The sequence below is a fragment of the Cantharellus anzutake genome (assembly GCF_015039405.1).
Source record: "Cantharellus anzutake strain C23 chromosome Unknown EI90scaffold_6, whole genome shotgun sequence".
NCBI classification, from domain to species: domain Eukaryota; kingdom Fungi; phylum Basidiomycota; class Agaricomycetes; order Cantharellales; family Hydnaceae; genus Cantharellus; species Cantharellus anzutake.
Window position 1 is genome coordinate 1,683,777 of NW_024066956.1, and position 21,551 is coordinate 1,705,327.

Consider the following 21,551-nt stretch of genomic DNA (forward strand, 5'->3'; position numbering starts at 1 on the left):
TGCCATCTATTGTCGGTGTGAAAGTCAGAGATGTCCTTCTTGACCAAAAATGTCAATTCCTCCCCAACCCCGGGGAACGGCTTGCGCAGGGAAAAAGAGGAAATATAAGTAGAAATGTGGTGGATTTGATTCCGACAGAGAAGCCTTTTTGAGAATGGCAATGACAGTGATGGTGGCGGACTACAAATCCCCCGTTCTTCGGGGCTTTTGGGGTCCAAAGAAGCATACATTGCAACTGAGGCTGTTGCGTTGGAAGGTACCTTAACATCAACAATGTGATCCCCGATCGCTATTTCGGACTCTCGGGCTTCAAAGACCTCAAAACCTAAACAACCAATACTAAGACTTGGAAATGACGGATTAACGATCGCATATAGGCAGAAACGGCTCAATTTAGTCTCATTCCTTAACTGGGCTAACACTCACCGTAAGGCACAAAGGAGAACGATACCCCGGTTGGCTCGACTTGCACAAGCGGGCGCTTATGGAGTTCAGTGTGGAAACGGCATGGGTGACACGTCGGCGATCAAACAGCATTTGCAAAGTTTTTGGTACGCCATCGTGATCCATCGGAAAGTCGGGAAGCCGAAACCCCCGGAGCGCCGATGGGGCATGGATGATTTCGTTCCACATGCCCAATCACCGATGCAAATCCATACCCTGTGGAAAAGGTAAGATTGCACTAAATTATTGAGGGATCCCAGGAGGTGTACCTGAAGGGGACAAACTGTGATCGAGGGTGCATGCAAGATCGCGCGAAGTCCGCCGGGGGTTGATGAGAGTAACGCCACATGCTAGCTAGTGAGGCTACTAGTCCTTGATGTGGGGTGTGGGTAAAACGAGCTAAAAAAAAATAACATCAGTGTGATCCGGTTGGGAGGGTTGACATGGCGAGAAATTTGTCCTGTCGCGTTTTTCTAGTTTGAGGATCAGAAGCCTACACGAGAACCCTGAAACTAGCCTGTTTTAGGTCGGCTGTTAACAGCTGGCTAGTTCTGGGGATGGGAGTAGCGAAAAATATAATTGAATGATGCACGTCCGAAGCTGTGCATGATCAGGCAGAAAGCAGTACAAATTTGGTCGAGTCCGTCTCCAACCAGCAGAGACGAGAGTTAGGACCAGAGGATACATAGCTGCATCAATTAACATTGTATTGGTGTGATTGTGATAAGAAGGTTGCGTACTGGTTAATGTATTGGTGGCGGGCAACTCATTGTGCACCAACAACTAGATTGTTCATCTCATCACCCATCAATCACCATCGCCTTCAGTCGGGCGTTCCTTAGTATGATCCCCCCCCCCTTGCGACCGCCCCGGGTCCGTGGGCCCTGGCTTCAAATGTCAGGCCCCTGATCCGAATCTGCGGCCTGGGAGGGGTAGCAAACAATGTACGGCGATACTTCCTCTGTAGGCGAAGCAGGAACAAAGGTTATCGATTGTTGAGATTGAGATGGTATATCCCAGGTAGCGATGTGTATTCGGTATGAGAGCTGGAAAAGGATATAGTGGAAATGTGAGAATCCACTAGCTCCGTTATCCATCAGTACTGTACTAGCAAAAGTAAGCCATCACGATCGATAGGATACAAGTCCGTCGAATCGGACTTGTGGAATGATTATCCATTTGTTGGGCCAACGACACAAGTGCTATATTATTGAAATGCCTGTAATCAGACTTGTTTCGTCGCCAATGAGTAGGGTGGTTGATTGATGGCGGCGGGACACACTTTTGGCTGGCCAGTGAGCTGCCGTAAGCGAAAAAAAAGAGGACATCCTAAATTAAAGAAAGCGCAGGTTCAGTTGGTAATTGAATGAATGAAAATTGGGTAATACGAATATTGTACTCAACTCGTACTGTCGTCTGGGGTAATCCTTTCCATATTCGAATTCACTGAGATCTGGGGTTGGTCCACGAGGGGAGAAAGAAGCTTGTCTTGGATCAACTATGCTGTGATCGCCGGTATGCATTTGCTATACGTAGAATGTGGATTTCCTATGCATAGTTTTTATGTGTCGCTAGGAATCGGGTCGGAGGACGTAATAGCATGGATAGCTATGTGTGATCGGCGCAAAGGGACGGAACAGCAGTGCATGTCGGATAGATAAACATCCAGCGACCGACCTGGCAGCTGGAGTCGCATGTTTGAAGTAGGAAAGGTGATAACGCCCACGGGAATAACTAGGGAAAAGGGGGGGCCTACAATAAAGAATACTGGTAGGATCCGCTATCATGCTTGAGTATGGGAAATAGCGAGGTTCTGGGAATCCCCGGCTCAACATTGCACAGGTTGAGATGGAGATAGCGTATCTTTCCATAAATCTACACTGCGCTAAACCGGGCTGAGTTGCTATTCAAATTTGGATGATCCAAGCGCTGGCCCATGTGCGTCGGTCCACACCAGCGAAAGTCCTAAATAGAAACGACGGACTGGACTGGCGGATGGGCTAATTTCGTGCGGTGGAGCGAGTCTCTGTCATATCGCTTGGCGGAGGGACGTCCATGGAATAGAAAATACGGTAGAGTGATGACGCTCATTTGCCGAGCGGCGTCTCAGTTTGGAGAGGTGTGCACTGCAAATTGGTAAGGGATTACATGCTAGCCGTATTGAAAACGGCGTGATTGATGGATAGCGGACCCAAGGACGATAGACCCACGGGGACAACGTAAAGAAGGGAAATTTTTTTCATCTCCCCTACGCGAGTCAGGTTCACTGTGGAGTATGATCGCGATGTCACAGTGAATCAAGATATTACTCTTGCTCCACGTAATAGCTAGTAGGCATGAGGCAAGAAAGAGTCAAGGCTATGCGGCGTCATGATCGACTGCGAACAGGAAGGCGGTGCAACGACAACATACAGTACGTGATAAATGCAATTCCAATCACCCGACTCAGATCGAGGTTGCCAACCAAAAGCTTATCACAGGGTGCGTTGAAGGTTTTGCACGCGAAATACGTAATCCCAAGGGTTGCTTGGCTGTAAAGCTCCAGTGACCAATAGTGGTAATGAAAATATCCCACCACATGGCCCCCCAAGTGCACGCTGGATTTGGATTGCAGTATTGGGGGTGCAATGGCAATCAAACATATGAATATATCCGCTGAGGGCATCCTTGTCATCAGAAATCACTGTCATACGTACCATTTCCTCGGGTCCAGAAGACAGAAAGAAACTGTGCGCGGTTTTGCACATGAGATCTCATAATATCCGCACATACGCACGACCTTCCATAACCGACCTAGTTGTTGTTCTAACGCCCATGCGTGTAGCGAAATGAGATCAGATGCGATGGATGCACGGTATGCGCCGCAGTCTATTTTAGCCAGTTGCTTGGGGTAAGGGGCCAAGATAAGGAGGATCAGGCATTTTTGAGAGTGACGCGTGGAAAAAAAAGGAACACTCTCAGGGGTGAACAAGCCACGCAGCGAAAAACCGCAGTGCAAGAGTTGTCGAGTTATTGATGAAACCAATTGGAAAGCTGGTGACATTTCATACTAAGCATCGTGCAGCGATTCTCAGGAGTCGGGCACGTTTTCCATTCAAGAAAGAAGAGTTCAATTCAGGGGATTGGAACCGAACCCCTCGTTCCCCTGTTGCAGTCATGATAGGCGCCTGCAAGCGTTCGGAGGGATGACGGCGGAATTCATTGCTGTATCAATTCAATCGGCAATTACCGTACCCGTTAATCGCCAAGTTGACGGTGGACCTGCGTCTCAGCGTGTACCATTCGGTTCCGTCTCCTCAATAACCCCTAACTTGTAGCAGCTAGGGTGAGTTGAATATATGGCTATTTATGAGGGGGGTACTCATTTCATTGTTGTATCAAGTGTTGGAGCTTTGAGAAAGATAAGATGTCCACCAAGCGCGACTCCTCCGCCGATGGGGTAAGATGGAGATGACCTTCTCTCTAAGTCAACTAGCTCGCTCACCTACTGTTGGACCTGCTATCCCCCACACATACACCTCTCAGCTAATCCGTCGATCAATCCACGCAGTGTCAGACCTCTTCTCGCCCTTCTCCTCATCAGCTCTCGCATCCCTGCCACAAGATGCTCGTGTAAGGCCACGGTCCATACGGACAGATAATATCCCTGAAACTGAACAAGATGATGATCAACTGGGCCCGCTAGGGGAGCGTGAAAGAGGTGGAGAGAGAGGGGAAGGAAGTGGGAGTGGGGAATTTCCGAGCTATGGCACTGTGGACGAAGGAGGGAACAGAGGTTTACATGCTCAAGGGCTGGGATTGCCGCCTAAGATCAGGGTGCCGAGAAAAATCGCTACAACCATTAAGGTCGAGGCGAAAGTTTGGTTTGCAAATGAACGAAGTGAGTGTTTTGTCTTTTTTTTTTCTTCATTCTCTTTTCTGGGGTTCTTTATTTTGAGGGGAGAACACTAACCTGGCCTATTGATTTCTCATTCAAGCATGGCTCTCGTACCTTAATTTATCCATACTTATGGGGACGTTGGCGCTCGCTCTATTCAATGCCTCGCACGAGGTTGTGGCAAGGAATTTTGCATTGTTTTATGCTCTGGTGAGCATTGGCATCTTAATGTGAGTCGAATTTCTATAATCATGGTTTATACATGCGCGCCTATTATCGAGGTAGACGGCGATTTGACTTGTGCGAATTCCGACATACTTTTCGTTCTGTAGATATGGGTATGTCCTCTATCAGCGACGTATCACAATGATTCGTAAAAGAGATCCAGGAAATTTCGGTGACGTGTCTTGCTATCTTCTTTCCTCTCCAGCCTGAATGGGGAACCTGACTTTGTCTTGGTTCATCGGTCGTGATGTTCTCACAATGGGTGAACGGCCACAGATGAAATTGTTGGACCAATCATCATCTCTGCTCTCATGTTTTTCGCTATATTGTCGAATTTTATCATTCGAGGTGAGTTGGGTTACTTTCTTGTTTACAGCCCACTCAGAGACTTTTCTCCTATACTCACACTTCTATCTGATATTGTAATGTGGTTTTGGGGATAGTCCGAGAACTGTAAGTATGATCAGTACGGACACCGCTATCTTGTGGCACTAACGAGCTTGGTGTGCGGTCCCTTTGCGATCTGTTAGACAACGTTTGGATGTTCCAGCGTAATATTGGCGTGAATAATAGGTATATGAGGTGGTACCGGTCCGCTTGAACATGTACATGCATGCCACCGACATGTAGGGTTGAATATCAGTGAATCAGAATGTATCGAAGGAACCGATCCGCAGACATCCTCTGTGCTGCAAAACACATGCCGATCTTAATGTCTTGGCGTGATCATGTGTTTGCGCACATGTCAGTATGAATCTATTATTTGTTGCCGTTCTCATGAGCCAATTTTATCTCACAGGTGATTTCATTGGGCCCGCACGTATAGACGTCTAATATAGAGGCTAGTAAGGGGGTTACAAACGGTGTCAGGAAGGTACCATAACTGTGTGGAGTCCGTGCTCGATCGCGATCTGCACTTGGATAATGGATGAGTGTGATAATGATGTCAGTATGGCGATGGCTAATTATGGGAACGCGCGCGCGGCGGATCGAAGTGGGGGAAACAATTTGCAAAGCAAGTGGTGTTTGCAGGAAGGGGACCCAGGTCAACGGTTAGGGGAGACTGGCATGGGACTTGGGCGATATGGCATGGATCGTGGCCCGCTACTTCCTCTTTCCTCGTGATCAACCATCGAAGCGTTTTCACTGAATGGGACTTGCTAATAAGGAAAGTATGAATTGTCGAATTGGGTTGAACTAGAAGATGTGCAGTCGGAAGGCCAAGCCACAGTTTTTGGATGTCCTTCGACCTACACGATCACCGACTAGAAACTGCTACAACGCAACAACCCACGTTTGACGCATGCATTTCATGGATACAAGGTCCATCCTCTCTACCTTTTGCCCCCAACTCTTTCCAGGTCTCATCCCATCTCACCCCTAAACTGCAAATTTTGAACGAGCCAGGGACTAAACTAGGTGATACTGAATTCCCTCCCTCATACTTAATCGCCCCTCCCACTCTTCTGCCCTCCATAACTCTCTCCCTCCTCTCTTATCAATACAAAGCCATGGCGAGCTACTATTCACTATCACCTCCATCATCTCACCACCACAACGTTGACCAAGACGACGTGAAAAGCATAGACTCTCAAACCACTCTACAACTGGACGACTTTGAGTCCGACTACGATTATGACTTTGACACAACGGGGAGCAGCGTTGCCTCCGGGTTCGTTTATCTGGGTGGCAGCCCACTCCAGCGGATGATGCCCAAGCGGATGTCAGGCAGACAGGTCAGGTCTTCATTTTTTAGCGACGGGCAGTATGAAGAGGAGGAAGACGAAGAAGAGTGGTACAAGAATGAAGAGGATGAAGAGGAGGCGGTGAGGAGGAGTGAGAGTTGGGAGTATGTTCTCGGCGTTTTGGAGAATCAATATTCTCACGAGAGCCAGTATTATGACCAGGGTTTACACCGGCATGACCACTTTCGGGGTTTCCCATTTTTGTCCGCGTCAGGTTCAAAGGTAAGTCTGAGAGTTCCACCGACTTGGCGATTGATTTGGGTTCAACGTTCGAAATTCATCTAGACGTTTGACGTCCATGATGAGATCGACCACTCATCTCCATCCTTCGGCACTGCCCGCCCACATTATGACGCCACCGCCTCCTCTGGTCCCACCACTCCAACCAACACGACCATCATCCAATACCTTTCACCATCCTCACCGCTAGCACGTATAACATCCTACCTAAACCAGCCTGACATTCGACGGGATCCATGGAATATTTCCCCTCCCGTTGAAATATCCCCCAACCCCGCTTCTGCGAACGAGGATAACGAAGGAGGTGCTTCGCATGTGTTTGTCAGAGAACGTTTCAGGGCGTGGAATGATCCTGAACCAAAAGGATTACTGCAGGTATTTGAATTTGTCCGACAGTTGCTTGAGGTGAGTATTCCGTTCTAGTATTTCATTGGGTTCTTTTTCGGTTTTCTTCTTTCTTCCCCTTGCCTCGAATTGTGCTGGGTGGAGACAGGCACATAACCGTGTTCGGTCAGGCTTCCATTATCTGCCGAGTACCGCACGGCCACACCATGAAACACCCCTGTCGATATTCATCCAGCACATGCGCATGCAGCACGCTCATACACACGAGCACATACACATGCACACACACACTCTTCCCCGTGAAGTCGCTTTACTTCCGCTCTCTTGCCTGTTTCACCCTTTCTTTCGATTTCTTCATTCAGTAAAATTCGATTGAGAATTCCTTGCTAACCTTTTTTTTACACGGAATTGGAACCCACAAAACAGGGACTAATTTTTTTCCACGAACACTCTGGAACCAACATACCCTTTCTCGCTTCGAATATAGTGATGGACACGGGACTTGCACCCTATCCGGTTGATCGGTCTATTTTCCCGGTCAAGTATTATTTGGACTCTGTAGAGGGGGTTGTATTCGATGAAGGGAATAGTGGAGGTGAAATGGGGGGTGCCGTGCATTTGGTGCCGTTTTCGGAGGATGTCGCGCGGCTGGGGGGGCTGATTAAGGAGTTGTTCCAGGATGTGAGTCCTCTTTATGTTTTTGGCCCTCCTTTTTTTGACACACACTCTCACTTTTCACTTGTGCTACCGACCAATTACAAAACACGTCGACGACAATAATAAAAAAAATTACAATCAGCTTCCTGATGACCCACTTTCCCCTCTGTGCAATTTCATGCTCTCTTCGCCGACAGGTACAAAGGGCGGTGAGCCGGCGTCCGATAAGGCAGGAGTCGTTTCACATGCTCCTGTTGTGGCGCCGAGTGCGAAATCGGCGTTGGAGGTGCTCCAGTTGTTGGAGAGCGGGAGAATCTGATCCATGTGGCTGGGATAATGTCACTGTGAGTGGGGGTGAGAAATGGGTCGGGAAAGCACCTGACTTGCCAACGCTGTTGACCTTGGACGTCACAGCTGTTGAGTTATGCCTTTCCGATGGCCTCTCCCTCATTTCAATCGTTTAGCAAAAACAGATGGGCCGGAACCATCCTGAGTCACCATAGTGCTCCAAAATGCATTTTTATGAATTGTAGTTATGACCACGACCTCGATCACCACGACCATGATATATCACCAAACACAAGTACCGTGGAGGCTTCGGAGGGGTCGCGATGTGGCCAAGTTCCGGGTTTCCGCCATTCCGAGGTCCGATTCGAATTTATCGCAGCATTCCCAATCGATCCCAGGACAACTTCACTGATTCGTATGTTCTTTTTTAATCTCCATCCCCCCCCCTTTTTTTTTTTATCCCGGCGATAATCTTTTCCATCACCCTGCCAACCGGTCCCGGGGCGCCGCGGCATCATCTAACCTCCCCATCGGTGCCACCGATTCTCAGTACTGCTTTCATCACACACCGCATCACAATACTAAAATCGGGTGCCACATCCCGCTTGATGTCCAACGGGGGGGTCGTGCCATCAAATTCAAATTTTATGGCGCATGTATCAGCGTATCAACTCGGAGGCCACTATTTTTGAAAACATCTATTCGGGAAAAATCTGTCCGGCCTGGCTTTCCTTGTTTCTTCGATCTTCCATTCTCCTCTTCACGGATCAATCGATGAAGTGGTAGGATCCCTCTCCTATCATCATCATCGGCTCGCTTCTTTGGATCGACTTTTCATCACACAGTCGGGCGCCTAACCATTATTCTGGTTCAATCGGGAGTGGACGGCCGAAGCCTACATCACCCGGCTCACGCCTCACAGGATAATATGGTCCTGCCCGCATCGATCATCGCGATCCATACTGACACGAGCACATGAGCCATGTTCGTCGTTGTGGTTCTATGGACGATTAACTTTTCCCAGGATCTGTGCCCAGCTAGGCTGGCGACAAGCAGACTTCAAGTTCACTTTTTCTCTACATCAACACACGGTTTTTGGACATGGCGACTCATTGACCGCATACCCGTCTTGACCGGTCCTAATAGACACCCTCCGAGTAGTTAGGTCACCCAGACTCAATTAACGTTGACGACACGGGAGTTGTACACAAACGAGTCGTGCTTCACTCGGAAGGCTAGAAGCGTTGGATGGTTATCACGCCACCGATGGAGGTCTGTTCAATTGGAGTGACATTGGACTCGAGACATCGGTTCCAACGTATTATCTCTTCCTCGTCCTCTTCGTCCTCTTGTTCATTGTCGTCCCTCCCGTCCTCTTCATCTTTGCCAGATAAATGATCACTTGGGCTTCGGTGGGACAGTCAGTCGCCCTTTCGTTCCTCAGGCCTGCCGCTTCAGGCGCGACTCACCTCGTGCCCTCCATTCATCCGCCATTTGGAGAAGGACGTTCCTCAGTGCATGAACCAAACACTGAGTTGTGACGCGTCGCGAATAGCATCCACATTAATCAGAATGCAGGTTCATGAGATAACCGTTCAACTTACCACGGCACTCTCTTGCATTTTTCTTCCGATGGACTCACTGGTTTCCCCGATATATCGGGTTTCCGCCATTGTGCATGAGCCAACCAGGATGTTAACTCATTTTCGAGTTGCGGATGGTCTTCCACCAACCCTTGCAGGTTGTCGATGGCCTCAATATCTGATCCGTTGCCTTGGATTTTCCGCCGCTGGGCCACATTGGAGATGACTAAGGCTACCCCCAAACACCAGTTACCTCAGGTTCCCAACGTATTCGGTGTACGCTAATGCAATTGCTAGTATTGTCAATCGCGGTGAACTCTCGACCATCATCACTATACTCCTGGAATTGCGCGCCGCTAAATTCTATACTGGAAACTAACTACATTGCGAGTGCGCTCCAGACATGCATGGTTTTAGACATTGGAGACCATCTTGTTCAGGAAGCTCTTGTAATCGTCACTCTATTCATGACCATGTTATAACAGAGCAGTCGACAACAAAAATTGCTGTCAAGCGGCCCCAAGAAGACATGAACGGCGTCACATTTGCCTGAGGCGACAAAACGAGCTAATGACTATCTGGTGCGTGCCCAACACAAACCAACAATAGGAATGGTCAGACAACTCATTGAGGTCGTCGAATTCGAATTTGTGAGTTCAACGCTTTAGAACTTGTTGTAACCGGGTTGGGGGGGTCGCAAACTAGCAGTTGGTGGGCATCCGATTCTTGAACGCACGTTCCTGGGCTTCGGCTTGATGGGACCTGGTACAAGATCAACGCCTACGACTGCATGGGTGTGTGTCGGTTGAATGTAATGATAGGAAGATGAACGATGACGTTTGCATGAGGAAATATCTAGGTTTCCAGGAACGAGTAGCAGGTGGTTCAACGATGCCGACCGAGCTATTATGGGTGATGTAGTGTGTATATGCGTACCAATGCGATTTTAATCACCCTCCATATTCTCATCGATCAGAATAACTTGGTCATCAGTATTTGCACTGTTCTAAGAGCGACAGACGCACTGCAGTCCAAGATGTGTTTCTCCTGCCCCTTCGTTACTGCCTGATATAGACCACCTAAGCAGATTCGCTTTGGGATATCATGTATCGTAGATGAGAGGCTCACCGAGCTTCAGAGGAGAATGTGAACGTACAGTCTGTTCCATTCCCCCCCATCTACCAGGCAGGATATTGTTAGCGTGAACGTAAGTTTGTGTACAGTGGGACTCCCCACTGCCACTGATGGAGGTACCTGCTGGTGTCATTATATTTCGTTCAGTGAAACCTTGCCTCGCCCGCCCGAGACTCTCCTCTCGCCCTCCGCTTCAGCCTCGTCGCGACGGGCTGAGGTGTTGTGGTTTGATTCTTGGATGGCCATGGGGGTCATTGGTACGTCCAGTGTTAAGATTGGCAGTCCAACGCCACCGGTGCCGATGGTTCGTTGGCAACCGGCACGCTCGCCGATGTGGCGGGATTGAGATACAATGGAAAGTACAACCAAGTTTCTGCAAGATGTATTTGATTAAAGTGCTTGTTAGTGGAGGAGCGTGGTATACATCGTATCCTTACCGCGCTCAGGTATTTCCCCCGCTCCATCCAGAGCGGGCCCTTTGTCCTCTCCGTTCATCGTTAAATATCGAGAAAGTCAGCACAGCTCCCTTCGTTCATGATATTGAGTCCTTAGAAGGGGTTTTTCGAGTGGGTGCTATGACAAGTCAATATTGCTCAAGGTCGGCAAGCTGATTGATGATTTTTTTTGTTCCCACTTGTACATACAGTTCCACTGTCCGCCGGCACTTACTGGCACACAGGATTGGGCGACTTCTTCCCATACTTTCTCACTCAGACGCGACACCAAGGATTCGGCCGTAACATGGACCGCACTAGTCAACGTACGTCTCCGGTCCCGGATGATAGAACATGAACATCAGGCAAAGGGTTATATCTCTTTGGCATCCTCAGTTTCTCCCTTCACTTGCCTCGTCAACCGAAGTGGGCCTCCGCAACTACCCGCTTTGTGGATTTTCTCCAAACACTTTACAGTAATGTACCTGTGCTGGTGGTTGTCTGAACCATGTTGGAAAAGCGTTCGGCATGTACCCAACCGACTATAGCAGACACCCATTATAGAAATAGCCCAGCAGTTGTTGGCGTTGTCGAGTTCAAAGTCCCAAGGCCTTACTGGGGGAATCCCGGCACGCTCGCGGAATATGCGTGCGTGTTGCGTGTAGAATGAATCTCAACTCCTACATGGGTACGACACGGAAGACTGCCAGTTCCAATTAATCCCATTTTGGCAACGTGGTTCATTTAGCACAAGTTTCGGGGCTATCGCAATCTGAAGCCAGTATCGAAGTTCTTGCGTTTGCCCAGTCGGGGTAGAAAGTGGTTACTGGTGCGTTCCTGTCCATCTACATACACCTGGAAAGATGTGTTCGTCAGTGCGGGCGGAAGTATGATATTTTTTTACTCCAGGCCTCATTGTGAAGCAAGCCGACTCCCTCACGGTGTCAAGTATGTCAACTTTGCTGCATTTGGAATACCGGAGCCTACATAAATGCAGTGGCGACTTATAGAGGGGAAATGGGAAAGCGGGCTCCACTGGGAATCTGATTGCGGCCCCTCTGCTTTTCCGGTTGTCCACCAAGGAAAGCACTATCCATAACCATCACCTATCTCGGTCCTCTTGTGGTTTTAGTTGTAATATCAGCTTGTTAAAAGTTTCGGTTATGCAAGTGCCAGCGTGTTCTTGTTCCCATCCTTAGGTGACATGTCGATATGGGGATGTGTGCAGAAGAATGCGCGGGTCGGATGGGGTTTTCACGTTCCGTCTTTAGTTACTCTTCGGCATCTTCATACTGCCCCTCTTCACCTTGTTCGTGGTCATTCCCCGGCTCCATTCCTGGTAGATAGGTGATGACGGACTCGAGGTGAGCCAAAGTCGCCTTATTCCGCAATGGGTTCGGTTTTGAGACAAATTAGACAGCAAACGTGAGCCGCCGTTCAAAACCATTCAAGATGGAAGGGGATACAAGTACAACCGCCAAAGGGGAAATTGAAACACCCGAGAAGTGTGTGAATCAATACGAGGAAAAAGACGGAGGTAGTTGTTCGAAAAGAAAAGATCGTGCTTTAATATGGAGTGAACCGATTGTTGTTGGCGAAATTACTGCGCACCCTCCCGGCCTCACTCAGTTCTTCTCCATCTTCCCCCGTGAATGCTCGGTGATCTCCAGTGTTAACATAGACCGCATCATCCTCTTCGGTGTCGTCGTATTCGTATCCTTCCCCCTCCGAGTTTGGGTCGGGGTGTAGAGAGGAGCAGTGCGAGAGTGCTTCGAACACTGTGGTCACTGCAAGCGATTAAACGGGAAAGCGTTTAGCATTCAGGTGCATCTGGATAAGTTAATTGGTTCACCAGTATGTGGATCTGAAGGGATTATTTTGAGTTCTATTGTCTCGATGTCATCCCCGTCTTCAAAATCATCGTCCAGTGTTGACTTCTCCAATTGGCACCAAACAATAGGCTCCGATCCCGAGGTCGAAATAGCATGAATGATTATTTGTGGATACAATATTTGGAACCCGCGTCCCGTAGCAGATATGAAGGCAAGGACGCTTTCATTTTCATTTCATCCGATGACGAAACTTTTAGTTTTGAAGAATCCTGCTAGTTCGGACGAAGCCGCACACGTAACAGGACTTACCTTTCCACCAAGTAAAGCGCTCCATTAGAAAGGTCCTCTTCAGAAAGACCTTCTTGTGGTGGATCAAATATAATTTTAACTCCATCTTGCCGGTGTCGCAGAACGGGCGGAATGTCTCCAAATGAACTCGGAGTCGACTCAACCAATTGGCGATGCTCATCAAGAGATATAGATTTTGGTGTCTCAGAAATAAGCTGGACAGTCTTCATACTGCTCAGGGCTGTTTGTTCCCCGTGTTTTTGAGGTTGTTTCGATCGAAGAGCAAATCACGACACAGCCACAAGTGACTTTGTTTCTCAGGGTCGTCATGAACACGCTCTCCCGGAGGGAGGAAGATACGATCATTAAAAGCACCAAAGAAAGGGCTTTAAAGGAATGTGGTCCGATTGTTAGAGGTGAAAGTGCGCGATTTTCGTTGTTGCTGAGCTGAGAGAGGTCCGTTTTGTAGAGTTTGCGGATTGTGCAAGTGGAAGAACAGTTTCGGTTGTGTGGGCTTGTCGAGGAAAGTATCGCACGCTACAAACATGCATGCACAAATAGTAAGTCATGGTGATCGGAAAAAGCTGGAGGGAGCATACTAGAGGGTTCATTGCAGCACAAATGAAGAAGCCATGGCTCACGTCCGAGCCGAATATATTCGACTACGACGAACTGCTGGGATAGACGCTGAATCCTTATTTGCAGCAAAATGATAAGTGGCATACAATTAGATATCGTATAAAGGGATGAGTGGGATCATGGGTTTTCCGTTGTATCACTTTCGTCGTCCTCGTCAGGCTGCCATTCTCCATCATCACCATCATCTTGTTCGTAGTCTTCGTCATACTCGGTCCCATCAGTCCCATCGCCCTCGTCCTCGTCGAATTCCTCATCCTCTTGTTCGTAAAATCCCGATTCTTCGCCTTGCTCGGACAACGCTCCGTCGTCATTGTCGTCAGATTCCGCGAGCCGATGTATTAGCTGCGCACCAGCTTCCTTTCTCTGTTGAGCAGTAGGTGGTGGACCTAGCCTTGAAAGTAGGGATGGGGGCGTGGCAGGGGGCGTAGCGGCTACCGCTGGGGCGTTTTTCTCTTCAGGACTCGGTGTGCGTGGCACTAGGTTTGCGGGCTTCACGATAGGGGGTATTGGCGACGATGTGAAAGCTAGCTTAGGTTTTGGTACCGGCGCAGGACTTGCTGTATCTGGCGAAACAAGTGGAGCGTCTGGCATCGGGTTCATGCCATAACCAGTGAAACTGAACTTGAGAGGATTGCGCACCGGTCCGGAAGACGGCAAAGGCCCAAAGCTCAAGCTGGGCTTCGGAGGAGCTATACTTGTTGCCTCAGTCTCGTTAGACCCCAGCCCGAACACGTTAGATGCTGAACTTGAGGTGCCTGGGTGTTCAGAGACCGGGTTTTCCCGCGAGCGAATAGCTACTGACTTGGTGTGCTGCTTGGCTCGACTACTCCGTAGTGAACTCCGCCCATAATCGGGCGAAGGGGTCTTATTTGTAGAGTTGGGAACGAAACTAGCATCACTAGTGAAGTTGGGGAGTCGGGTGCCCGGAGGAATGACCATTGTGGCAAGAGGCGAAGTTTTAAATGTATCACTGGAAAACACGGATACGGGAGCTGGCGTGCCGGAAAGGGATTCTGCCAAATGTGCTGCAGCGGGAAGCCGAGTCGACTCTTTTCTCATCGGAGCTACGTTGACGGAAGCTGTCCTGATCGAGAGTGGCGCATTGAACTTTGAGCTTTCTACTACTTTCGGGATGACGAAAGTGGTGATTGAGGGTTCTTTACGGACAGAAAGGAGGGCCTGCTTGATTCTGGCAGACGAACGTTCTGCATTGAGAGCAGCGGCAGTGGCTGCTGCTACCCGAGGAGTGATTGTCGATCTCGCAAGGATCTCTTGTAAGGGAGTGTCTCCACGCTCATCTGCTCGTGAACCTTTCCCTCGCACCGACTTTGGCGGCAGGAACTCCGTCAAATTTTCATCACCCTCGTCATCTGAAAACACAGCATCTAACCGTTCACTCAGGGCATTCATCTGATCACGCCTTGCGAGAGCTCCAGCTTCGATGTTCGATATTGCCCTGGAGATGACGTCTAAAGTCGGGGCCCTGGATCCAAGTGAGCCTCCCACTGTGATTTAAAACAACTATACCTACTTCAGACTTGTTTCGCCGCTTTTCGCTCTCTCTATCCTATGTTTCATCGCCGTCACTTGGTCCTCTAGCTGTCGGACACGATCTTGAACAAGCTATGGAACCGGCATCAGTTGGAAGGGGTTATCCTGGAAATAGACGCGCACTTGAATGGACTGTCGCAGTTTTGTTTGGTTCTCAACGTGCTCGGGACCGAGTTCACGGACTTTGAGAAGTTTGGCGAAATTTTTGTCCTCCCTCGCCCTTAAGAAGCGCTCAATTTCCTGCTTGTTAGTTTCAGCTAGAGCAGAATTCAGTAACGCACGCAGGGTTGAGAGGGGTGCACCTGACCTTTGAGGAGCAGACTTTGAAGTTCCGCGACGCGGGTCTTCAACTTTAAACCCCTGTCCTCTAGCATGAGAGTATCGTCTTCCAGGTCATCCGTTCGTCTTCGTAAAACTTTGAGGTCTGCCAAACTCCACTCGGATCGCTGATCGAACCTCATATTCCCTGAGTGCTTGCTTGCAGTGATATCACGCTGTGCATTTGCGCAGTCTTGAGTGACATGTTGCAACTGAACAGCGCCTTTAGCACAATTCTCAATGTCGGGAAAACCATCATACCTCCTGTAATTCATTGTCCATCAGTCTTATAATTCGATCAATTTCGGAATTGATACCAGGCTTCCCTGTCTCTGACGGAGCCTGAGAAGATGGTATCGCTGAACTTGGAGCCACCGTGGCTTTGAAGGGGCTGGAAGTACCGAGCTGGAATTTCGCACCGAGCTGAGGGGTGGGTTGGATTAATGAAGAGGAGACAGAAGTCTTTAAGAAGGTGACTATGAGTTACGAAATGGATCATGCGCGAGACCAGTGCTTACAGAGGGTTTCGGTGAATGTACAGTAGTTGACGGCTCAGATTTCGACACAGGAAAAGATGGAGTACCGGTGCCAGTTGTTGATTTCCTTGTACCAAAGCCGAACCCGAATGCGGATAATGGTGGCGTCTTCGGGCGAGATACCACTTTGGGGGCATCTGAGATAGGCTCAGATGCAACAGGCCTCATCGAAACTGGTACCGGCGCTGAAAATGTGTGTTCACCTATTGAGGACCCTTTAGCTGCTGCAGACCTCATTGCCAGTTCGTTCAGATGTTCTTCCTCCTCTCCGTCCTCCTCTTCATCGTTGGGTTCTCTGCTCGCCTTTGAGGGCCTTGGAGGTGACGGACTGTCTGTGACGTCTCTTCGGGAAATGGGGGGACTTGCTGCGAGTGGTGAACTGCGCAGGGGGGCGGTTGAGAATGGTGAGGTGAAACGTGTCGGAACACTGGAAGGTCTGCCTAGACCAATCGGACCGGTAGTTGGGCCAATAGGTGAACCGGTAGAGCGTAGAGCGCCTTGAACGACCGGAGCTGGCGTAGTGGAGTGGGCAGGCTCAGCATTAGCCTTATGAACGACAGGCTTTTCAGGGGAGCCTGGAGGTGTGGTATTCTCTGCCATCGTTTCTGCAATAACTTGTGGGACAGGCGAAGATTCTTTAGATGGGTAAGCCGAAGACGGGGACGAGAGTCGAGGTGGGGGCGAAGGTGTGGATGATGGTCGGCTTGAAGATCCAGGAGTCGTATCGCTAGGCGGTTTTGATGTCGGTGCGCTCTCACTAAGTTGGAGCGAAAAACAAATGAACTCCTCTTTTTTGTTGTCAAAAACATCCCTGGTCGTTTGCAGAGGCGCCCCAAAGATGTTCGTAGTTTTGACGGAAGGTTGTGGTTGGACAGGAGTTTCTGGTTCACGGTTTGCCAAAAATCCCTCATCGAACTGAGTTGAGGTGGTGGGTTTCTCATCTTCGTCATCCTGGTCCATGCTCTGGGAACGCAGGCTGAGTACGCTTCGGGCAGCTCGTGAAGTACCTTGCTGCGATGCAGTGGCAAATACGGAGGGTGCTGATGTTTTAGCTGTATCTGAGATATGGATGAATGGCCAAAGAATTGGGCAGAATGAGGCACTCACTGAGGTCGGCGAACGGTGTCGAAGAACTAGGGTTAGTATAGGCTGAAAACCCCCCAGATGCTGTTTTAAATGCAGAGAATCCCCCAACAGATGTCGAAGAAGCGGCGGCAGGCTTAGACTCTTGGGCCGTCAACGCTGAAGGTAATAAGTTTGTACCAAAGCCCGGTTTCACGGCGCCGAGTATCGACGTTGCACCAAACACCGGTTTTGCCGAGCCTCCGAGGACGGATGTTGAACCAAACATTGGGTTTTCCGACACATTTGTCGGCGGGCTTCCAGATGTTGGCGTGCTGGTGAACGTCCCCAAGGCACCAGGGCCGAATGCATTTACTGTAGGGGTGCCTAGAGACTGCGGCTTGGAGAAGGCAGATTGTCCAGTCCCAAATCCTCCGAATGCCCCAAACCCCTTCGCCGGGACGAATGACGAGGACGACCCAGCAACTGAGGATGGTGCAGTGGGCTCAGTGTTATTGTTGTGGATGTTCTCACCAGGACGATCATCCGACGCTGGAGCTACCGTGTCCATCCCATCATCGCCGCTCCCCTCCGCTGAAGTTAATTGATTTGTCTGAGGCGTCGAAGCACCATGTGCCATGCCTGGGGACCCTCCAAGGCCAAATCCAGTACTTCCAAACGTGGTAGGCTTAGAAACTGCCGATGCGAAGGCTGGAGCGATAGGGGTACCCCATGCGCTGGCAGACGCGAAAGGTGATGCCGCCGGCCCTGGCTGATTAAACGCAGTATTTGGGGATTTTGGAGCCATGTTGCCGAACAAGTTTGTCCCGGTTGAAGATGTGGCAGCTGATGGAGATCCGAATGTTGTCAAACCGGGAGCGGCACCGAAAGCATTGGTCGTCGTGGTTGGAGTGACGGAGGGCGGGGTTGACGAAGGCTCGTCAAAGATGTTTGTCGTGGATGCATGTATAGTGCCAGCAAAAGCCGAGGGCTGTTTAGACGCAAAGGGCGAAAAAGCCCCGCGGGACGAACTGAATGCCCCAAACCCTCCCGAGATTGGCTTGTCTGACGGACCAGCAGACAACGCGCCTGGTGTTGCGGCAGACATCGCACCAAATGCAGAGGTAGAACCAAACGCTGGCTTACCGAATGCGGGAGTCTCAGCCAAAGCGAAAGATGAGGGACCCAATGCGGATGGATTTGACATAACGGGGGAGGTGGACATACTAGAATCATTGTTTGTTATCGAGGTAGACGCGGCCAACTGGGTGGAAGGTGGAACAAGGAACGGGTAGCTCGGAGTGACTTTGTTCAACACGTGGTAGCCAAGGAGGCTTCCAGCATTAGTATAGAGATACAATACAGGAGATGGAGGAGCAGGAGGTGTTTCATCACCACCAAATGCTGATAAATTCACAGGGTCCATCGAGGTCAAATCCACATCAAGACCGAGAGGATACGCATCATTCCCATCCTCATCAATGGGCAGCACTATCCGAGAAGTCTCTTCTAGCTCTAGAGTAGCCCAAGGATCAGGATCATCTGCTTGCTTGCAGTATACAATCCCGACATCAGTCGAGGGTGGATCAGCCACTATGAGGAAATGCTTTGCTGGAGTCCAGTCACGCAAATGAACGAAAAAGCGCCCGGTCTCACGGGATCGATCCCCAAATGCAGGTGCTGGATCTGGATGATTAATGTCCGTTATGCTCGTCTTTTCACGTAGGATTGTATATGCTTCGTAGGATTCATCATTTAGTGAAACACCAGGACCCGCATAGACAGCATGGAAGACAGCATTTTCCATCCAGGCAACGGACGAGACGCGCCACCCAGTACGAGCAGCTGGAGGAGGGGTTACGGCTTTCTGCTCCCCCTCGGGACTATACTGGATTAACTCTCCATTCTTGCTTCCCACCACAAACTGTTTCCCTTTTGGTGACCAGGAAACTAAAAGTTGGACACTCAACTCGTAATCTTGCGATCACTATTCGTCTTGGGGCTTACTACATGATTGTGTCTGGTGTGGCGCAGCTCCTTCGAGTGTCAACGTGACCAACATCGTTTGAAGGTCGACGATCTCGACGTGAGTACCGGAATCAAGGCTTCCCCGCAAAAAGGCTACAAGACTTGGACGTTCAGACGGGTTCGGTGCGATGCATCTCACAGGCTCGGTGGAGTGTGAAAGAATTCGAGTAGGAGTTAAAGTTGTGGCACCATTCTAGACATCACTTTCTTGTCGACACGTGAACTGGTGAAATGAGGGCCCGCCGACTCACCGCACTTAATATAGCATTTGTATCATAACAAGCGATCTGACCAGTAACGAGTGCCACCACCAAAACCTTATCATAAAATGCAAACTTTGTGTGTATAGGTTTCTGGGGTAATTCTAGGACAGTCCTGGGATGGAACTGCGTCCGAGCGGAAGAAAACGCAGAGCGAAGGTCGGCAAGCGGCGACAATATGACACCTAACAAGGGGATTACCAGAACCCCGCCCAAACAAGATGCACAAGAATTAGAAAAGTAACTCAGAAATAACCCACAACCTACTCTGTTCCCGCCCTGCTGCAAACCATCCAGCGACATTAGACACTGTAAAAAGAGAAGTTGGCCCTACCCAGGCACCAGAATTCGCTATCGGCGTGGACAGGAGAAGCGGTTCACGACTCAGGGCCTTGAAGGTGAGAAACTAGCAGTTACCGAGGGCGCGTTTAATGACGAGCATTTAGAGTGTGGCAGAAAATGAATGACACATACATCAGCCTCAATGGTCGGTGCTTCAACATGAGAGCGAGACGCCATTCCCCTCTTCACTTCCTCGTAGTACTAAGTTACTTGACTCAGGGGAGGCAACACCTTGCACGAGTTGCGTTTTGGTATCGTTGTGGTGGTTATCGGCTCTCGGTATCAATACATCACAACACGGTGTCTCCGATTCTAATTAAGGGTTCTCGCTCATATTTGTTGTCTATGGAGTGAAGCCGGGCTGGGTACAGGCGATCGCACCCCCCCACATACCGAGTGTGAACGAGGACGTGCACAAGCGTCATCCTTGCCTGACCAAACTTTGCGAAAGTTGTTAGCGTTCCGATACCCCATACTCGAATTTTCGCGAGCTACTTTCCATTTCAATGAAGACTGTGGTGTGCAAAGATACTCTGCCAACTGTACAACAATGGGATGCTCAAGATCAATGATTTGTATACTGAAATCGGATAGGGAAATTCTCAAGTAAATCTACAGTAATTCACCCATGAATGGTGTTGTTTTTGTAATTTTGAGATTGCAACCTGAAATAAGCACCAAACGGAAATCTATCATTATGGATCATAGCCAAACTAAATGTTTACATGTATACGGAATATTAAAGCAAACAGACGGGAAATGAGTGAATATATGAGCAAACAAAAAATGAGGCCTTCCCTACTCAATGGTTTTGCGTGACAAGGTGTGACAATGGATACCACGTGCCAACCCAATCACTCGTTGTCATCCCCGATGGGCTCAACCTCCTCCCCTCCACACTCTCTGACCATATCTGATGCCAAACCGGCCAGCTGGGGATAGTTCGCTGCTATCCACTCCCTTTTTGTGACTCCTTTCAGTTTCTTTGGCACCCTCAGCTTTAGTGCCTGCAACCTTTCCTTCTCCTCCTTCCACGCTGCCGCACATGCCTTCTGCCCTCTTTGGAACTCTTCCCAATCCTTCTGTACTTCCTTCTTTACCTTCTCTGACTCTTCCTCCATCATCTTCCTCTTAAATCGGTCTGTTTGGTGCTGAACAAAGCCACTGTGTGTCACCACGCGTCCAAATGCGCCTTTGATCCGACCACCCTCCTCTTTGTGTTTGTCTCCTTTTTCACGCGAGAGAAGCTGGGCCCGAGCCTTTGATGCATACATTCCACACAGAGCTAGCTGGGCATTGGTTGCGTCTACTGTACTCACACGACCAACTACCGGTCACGTGTCACAGCGACCTCCCGGTCCGGTCGAAATTCAGGGTCTGTCACGCGTCACAGCCGGTTGGTGGTTCGGTGTTTGGGTGTCACGCCAGTTATGCTGAGGCAAGGTGGCTATGCAAGGTAATTCAAATTTTCCATTTCTGGAATGTATTTACATTCAAAAATGGAAAATTTTCATTTGGTCTTCCAAGTTTCTTGTGGACCTTGCTCGCATTCCACGGCCAAGCTGCCCATGAATAGGCACAGGGAGTGCAGAGATGTTGCCAAGCTCCTCAATTTCAGCCTCCTCAGCACAGGTTGAAGCTGTCTGGAGACTGCCTTGAACTGCCTTGAGGCCATCGGGAACCGCCGCTCCATCCATATGTTTGATTATGTCTTCAATCTCGA

The 21,551-nt window shown here is 49.5% G+C and overlaps 9 protein-coding genes across 9 annotated transcripts; 4 read left to right on the plus strand and 5 right to left on the minus strand.

The window, feature by feature from the left end:
* Positions 1-2,716: 2,716 nt before the first annotated feature.
* EI90DRAFT_3038779 (uncharacterized protein) lies at positions 2,717-3,483 on the minus strand. Its single transcript, XM_039058888.1, has 2 exons — positions 2,857-3,483; positions 2,717-2,802 (listed from the first exon to the last, which is right to left on the minus strand). Exons 1-2 carry the CDS (start codon positions 3,116-3,118, stop codon positions 2,750-2,752), a joined length of 315 nt encoding a protein of 104 aa, XP_038921597.1. The 5' UTR covers positions 3,119-3,483; the 3' UTR covers positions 2,717-2,749.
* A 180-nt stretch (positions 3,484-3,663) lies between these two features.
* On the minus strand, positions 3,664-4,268 carry EI90DRAFT_3038780 (uncharacterized protein). Its single transcript, XM_039058889.1, has 3 exons — positions 3,970-4,268; positions 3,827-3,883; positions 3,664-3,769 (listed from the first exon to the last, which is right to left on the minus strand). The coding sequence occupies exons 1-3, from the start codon at positions 4,071-4,073 to the stop codon at positions 3,751-3,753; spliced, it is 180 nt and encodes a 59-aa protein (XP_038921598.1). The 5' UTR covers positions 4,074-4,268; the 3' UTR covers positions 3,664-3,750.
* Positions 4,129-5,280, plus strand: EI90DRAFT_3038781 (uncharacterized protein). The gene is made up of 6 exons (XM_039058890.1): positions 4,129-4,324; positions 4,422-4,551; positions 4,654-4,718; positions 4,823-4,894; positions 4,990-4,999; positions 5,077-5,280. Exons 2-6 carry the CDS (start codon positions 4,454-4,456, stop codon positions 5,099-5,101), a joined length of 270 nt encoding a protein of 89 aa, XP_038921599.1. The 5' UTR covers positions 4,129-4,324; positions 4,422-4,453; the 3' UTR covers positions 5,102-5,280.
* A 504-nt stretch (positions 5,281-5,784) lies between these two features.
* Positions 5,785-6,954, plus strand: EI90DRAFT_3117765 (uncharacterized protein; the record flags this gene model as incomplete). Its single annotated transcript, XM_039063023.1, has 2 exons — positions 5,785-6,513; positions 6,577-6,954. The coding sequence occupies 2 exons, from the start codon at positions 5,785-5,787 to the stop codon at positions 6,952-6,954; spliced, it is 1,107 nt and encodes a 368-aa protein (XP_038921600.1).
* A 541-nt stretch (positions 6,955-7,495) lies between these two features.
* EI90DRAFT_3038787 (uncharacterized protein) lies at positions 7,496-8,027 on the plus strand. Its single transcript, XM_039058891.1, has 2 exons — positions 7,496-7,877; positions 7,948-8,027. Exon 1 carries the CDS (start codon positions 7,571-7,573, stop codon positions 7,850-7,852), a length of 282 nt encoding a protein of 93 aa, XP_038921601.1. The 5' UTR covers positions 7,496-7,570; the 3' UTR covers positions 7,853-7,877; positions 7,948-8,027.
* Positions 8,028-9,056: 1,029 nt separating this feature from the next.
* EI90DRAFT_3012896 (uncharacterized protein) lies at positions 9,057-11,033 on the minus strand (the record flags this gene model as incomplete). Its single annotated transcript, XM_039056604.1, has 10 exons — positions 9,057-9,202; positions 9,291-9,351; positions 9,464-9,610; positions 9,658-9,783; positions 9,824-9,865; positions 10,141-10,190; positions 10,430-10,483; positions 10,561-10,582; positions 10,692-10,911; positions 10,963-11,033. 10 exons carry the CDS (start codon positions 11,031-11,033, stop codon positions 9,057-9,059), a joined length of 939 nt encoding a protein of 312 aa, XP_038921602.1.
* Positions 11,034-12,538: 1,505 nt separating this feature from the next.
* EI90DRAFT_2907761 (regulator of volume decrease after cellular swelling-domain-containing protein) lies at positions 12,539-13,322 on the minus strand (the record flags this gene model as incomplete). Its single annotated transcript, XM_039054296.1, has 3 exons — positions 12,539-12,759; positions 12,825-13,024; positions 13,114-13,322. The coding sequence occupies 3 exons, from the start codon at positions 13,320-13,322 to the stop codon at positions 12,539-12,541; spliced, it is 630 nt and encodes a 209-aa protein (XP_038921603.1).
* A 98-nt stretch (positions 13,323-13,420) lies between these two features.
* EI90DRAFT_2990611 (uncharacterized protein) lies at positions 13,421-13,782 on the plus strand (the record flags this gene model as incomplete). The annotated part of the gene is made up of 2 exons (XM_039056099.1): positions 13,421-13,508; positions 13,562-13,782. 2 exons carry the CDS (start codon positions 13,421-13,423, stop codon positions 13,651-13,653), a joined length of 180 nt encoding a protein of 59 aa, XP_038921604.1. The 3' UTR covers positions 13,654-13,782.
* EI90DRAFT_3038800 (uncharacterized protein) lies at positions 13,438-20,101 on the minus strand. The gene is made up of 13 exons (XM_039058892.1): positions 19,961-20,101; positions 19,754-19,892; positions 19,478-19,671; positions 19,206-19,419; positions 17,244-19,148; positions 16,119-17,194; positions 15,862-16,062; positions 15,590-15,812; positions 15,406-15,539; positions 15,263-15,354; positions 13,709-15,214; positions 13,562-13,652; positions 13,438-13,508 (listed from the first exon to the last, which is right to left on the minus strand). The coding sequence occupies exons 1-11, from the start codon at positions 20,003-20,005 to the stop codon at positions 13,849-13,851; spliced, it is 5,589 nt and encodes a 1,862-aa protein (XP_038921605.1). The 5' UTR covers positions 20,006-20,101; the 3' UTR covers positions 13,438-13,508; positions 13,562-13,652; positions 13,709-13,848.
* Positions 20,102-21,551: the final 1,450 nt, after the last annotated feature.

Excerpts from the sequence above, each read along its gene's own strand:
- EI90DRAFT_3038779 (XM_039058888.1), bottom strand. The coding sequence starts at position 3,118 with ATGACAAGGATGCCCTCAGCGGATATATTCATATGTTTGATTGCCATT. Across the intron at positions 2,803-2,856 it reads AATTGCATTTATCACGTACT|CCTTGACTCTTTCTTGCCTC; the intron begins GTATGTTGTCGT and ends GACGCCGCATAG.
- EI90DRAFT_3038780 (XM_039058889.1), bottom strand. The coding sequence starts at position 4,073 with ATGGACCGTGGCCTTACACGAGCATCTTGTGGCAGGGATGCGAGAGCT. Across the intron at positions 3,884-3,969 it reads TGGATTGATCGACGGATTAG|CCCATCGGCGGAGGAGTCGC; the intron begins CTGAGAGGTGTA and ends TCTCCATCTTAC.
- EI90DRAFT_3038781 (XM_039058890.1), top strand. The coding sequence starts at position 4,454 with ATGGGGACGTTGGCGCTCGCTCTATTCAATGCCTCGCACGAGGTTGTG. Across the intron at positions 4,552-4,653 it reads GTGAGCATTGGCATCTTAAT|ATATGGGTATGTCCTCTATC; the intron begins GTGAGTCGAATT and ends TTCGTTCTGTAG. Across the intron at positions 4,719-4,822 it reads AAGAGATCCAGGAAATTTCG|ATGAAATTGTTGGACCAATC; the intron begins GTGACGTGTCTT and ends GAACGGCCACAG.
- EI90DRAFT_3038787 (XM_039058891.1), top strand. The coding sequence starts at position 7,571 with ATGTTTTTGGCCCTCCTTTTTTTGACACACACTCTCACTTTTCACTTG.
- EI90DRAFT_3038800 (XM_039058892.1), bottom strand. The coding sequence starts at position 20,005 with ATGGCGTCTCGCTCTCATGTTGAAGCACCGACCATTGAGGCTGAT. Across the intron at positions 19,672-19,753 it reads TGCAGCAGGGCGGGAACAGA|GTGTCATATTGTCGCCGCTT; the intron begins GTAGGTTGTGGG and ends TCCCCTTGTTAG. Across the intron at positions 15,355-15,405 it reads AACTGCGACAGTCCATTCAA|CTTGTTCAAGATCGTGTCCG; the intron begins GTGCGCGTCTAT and ends CCGGTTCCATAG.